General features: G+C 38.8%; 1 protein-coding gene across 1 annotated transcript in view; it reads right to left on the bottom strand.

Annotated features, from left to right (window-relative positions):
• LOC119586475 (phenoloxidase 1-like) overlaps positions 1–1,121 on the bottom strand; it is a 9,677-nt gene that overhangs the window by 1,603 nt on the left and 6,953 nt on the right. Inside the window, 3 exon segments of the mRNA XM_037935212.1 lie at positions 23–38; positions 40–128; positions 528–666. Of these exon segments, the coding sequence (XP_037791140.1) occupies positions 23–38; positions 40–128; positions 528–666 (244 nt within the window).

Below are 1,121 nucleotides of genomic sequence, written 5' to 3'. Positions count from 1 at the left end.
TACATAACCCCAAAAAGGTCACCTGGATCGATGTTGGAAGTTCTCAAGGTCCCTAAAGGTCAGTTCCTCGGTGTTTGTTATGGACGAGTCCTTCGAAGACCTCACGACGTGGTTACTCCCCGGCTTTACTGAAAGGTCAAGAAAAAAGGAATAAGCAGTTTAGTGATTGCTTGACGGATTAAGAAATGTTTTTTTACAAGACTTTCAATTAAATTATAGGTGGAGTTATAGATGGGATGTTTTAAGAGTTAATAAAAGTTACGGAATAAGGATTGGTTTTGTAAGATTTACTAATTACGGAATGAGATTCAGTTCTATAAGACTTGATAGAAAGTCAGAGCACAAGACAGCTTTATTTGACTTCATATTCACGAAATGAGACTTGATCTTATTAGACGATAATAATCATGGAATTATGGTTAATTCCATAGGACAATAATAAGTTCGTAATAAGACTTAATAATCATTGCTATCAGTATGTAGAACTTTAATCACTAAAGCGAATTTAAGAATGACCCTTATCTTACAGGAAACGGTGAATTTGTCCATCTCGGCCCACAGGATGCGTTGTTCCATGAAGGTCATTTCCTGGCTTCGAGCGTTGAACTTCGGGGCCAAGAACACCCTGACTGTAACGTCCTTTATCCCTTTTCCACTGTTGCTCACCTGCGGAGAATAGACATGGTAGAGGGGAAGTTTAGAGAGGGAAAGGATATAAGGATGAATATAAGGGAAATGGGAACGAGTGGGAGGAGAGAGGTCAATGGGAAGAACTGATTTTTAGGATAGAAAAGTTTCGGGCTTAATTTACTTTACACGCAAGGAATGAAGCTTAGGTAATAGATGCATGAGATGAAATCACTCCTACAAATGCCATTCATATCCGTGACCTGAAAATACACATCTGTCACCTCATTCCACCTTAAAAAAGTCACTCAACATCTTGTACCCAATGTTACTGACCTTAGTGACCCCAGCTGTATTACCTTAGTTTCAACCTATGTGACCTTAGTATGCTTTCTTGATTATGCAATATCTCACATGCAATTGAAATAACATCACAAACCCAGTATGCACCAAACTCCAACTTCAACACGCCAAAAGTATCTCGAAAACGGTCA

The sequence above is a fragment of the Penaeus monodon genome, chromosome 21 (assembly GCF_015228065.2).
Source record: "Penaeus monodon isolate SGIC_2016 chromosome 21, NSTDA_Pmon_1, whole genome shotgun sequence".
Taxonomy (NCBI): domain Eukaryota; kingdom Metazoa; phylum Arthropoda; class Malacostraca; order Decapoda; family Penaeidae; genus Penaeus; species Penaeus monodon.
The sequence above is the reverse complement of the archived record's forward strand: the minus strand, read 5'-3'. Positions and strand labels throughout refer to the sequence as shown.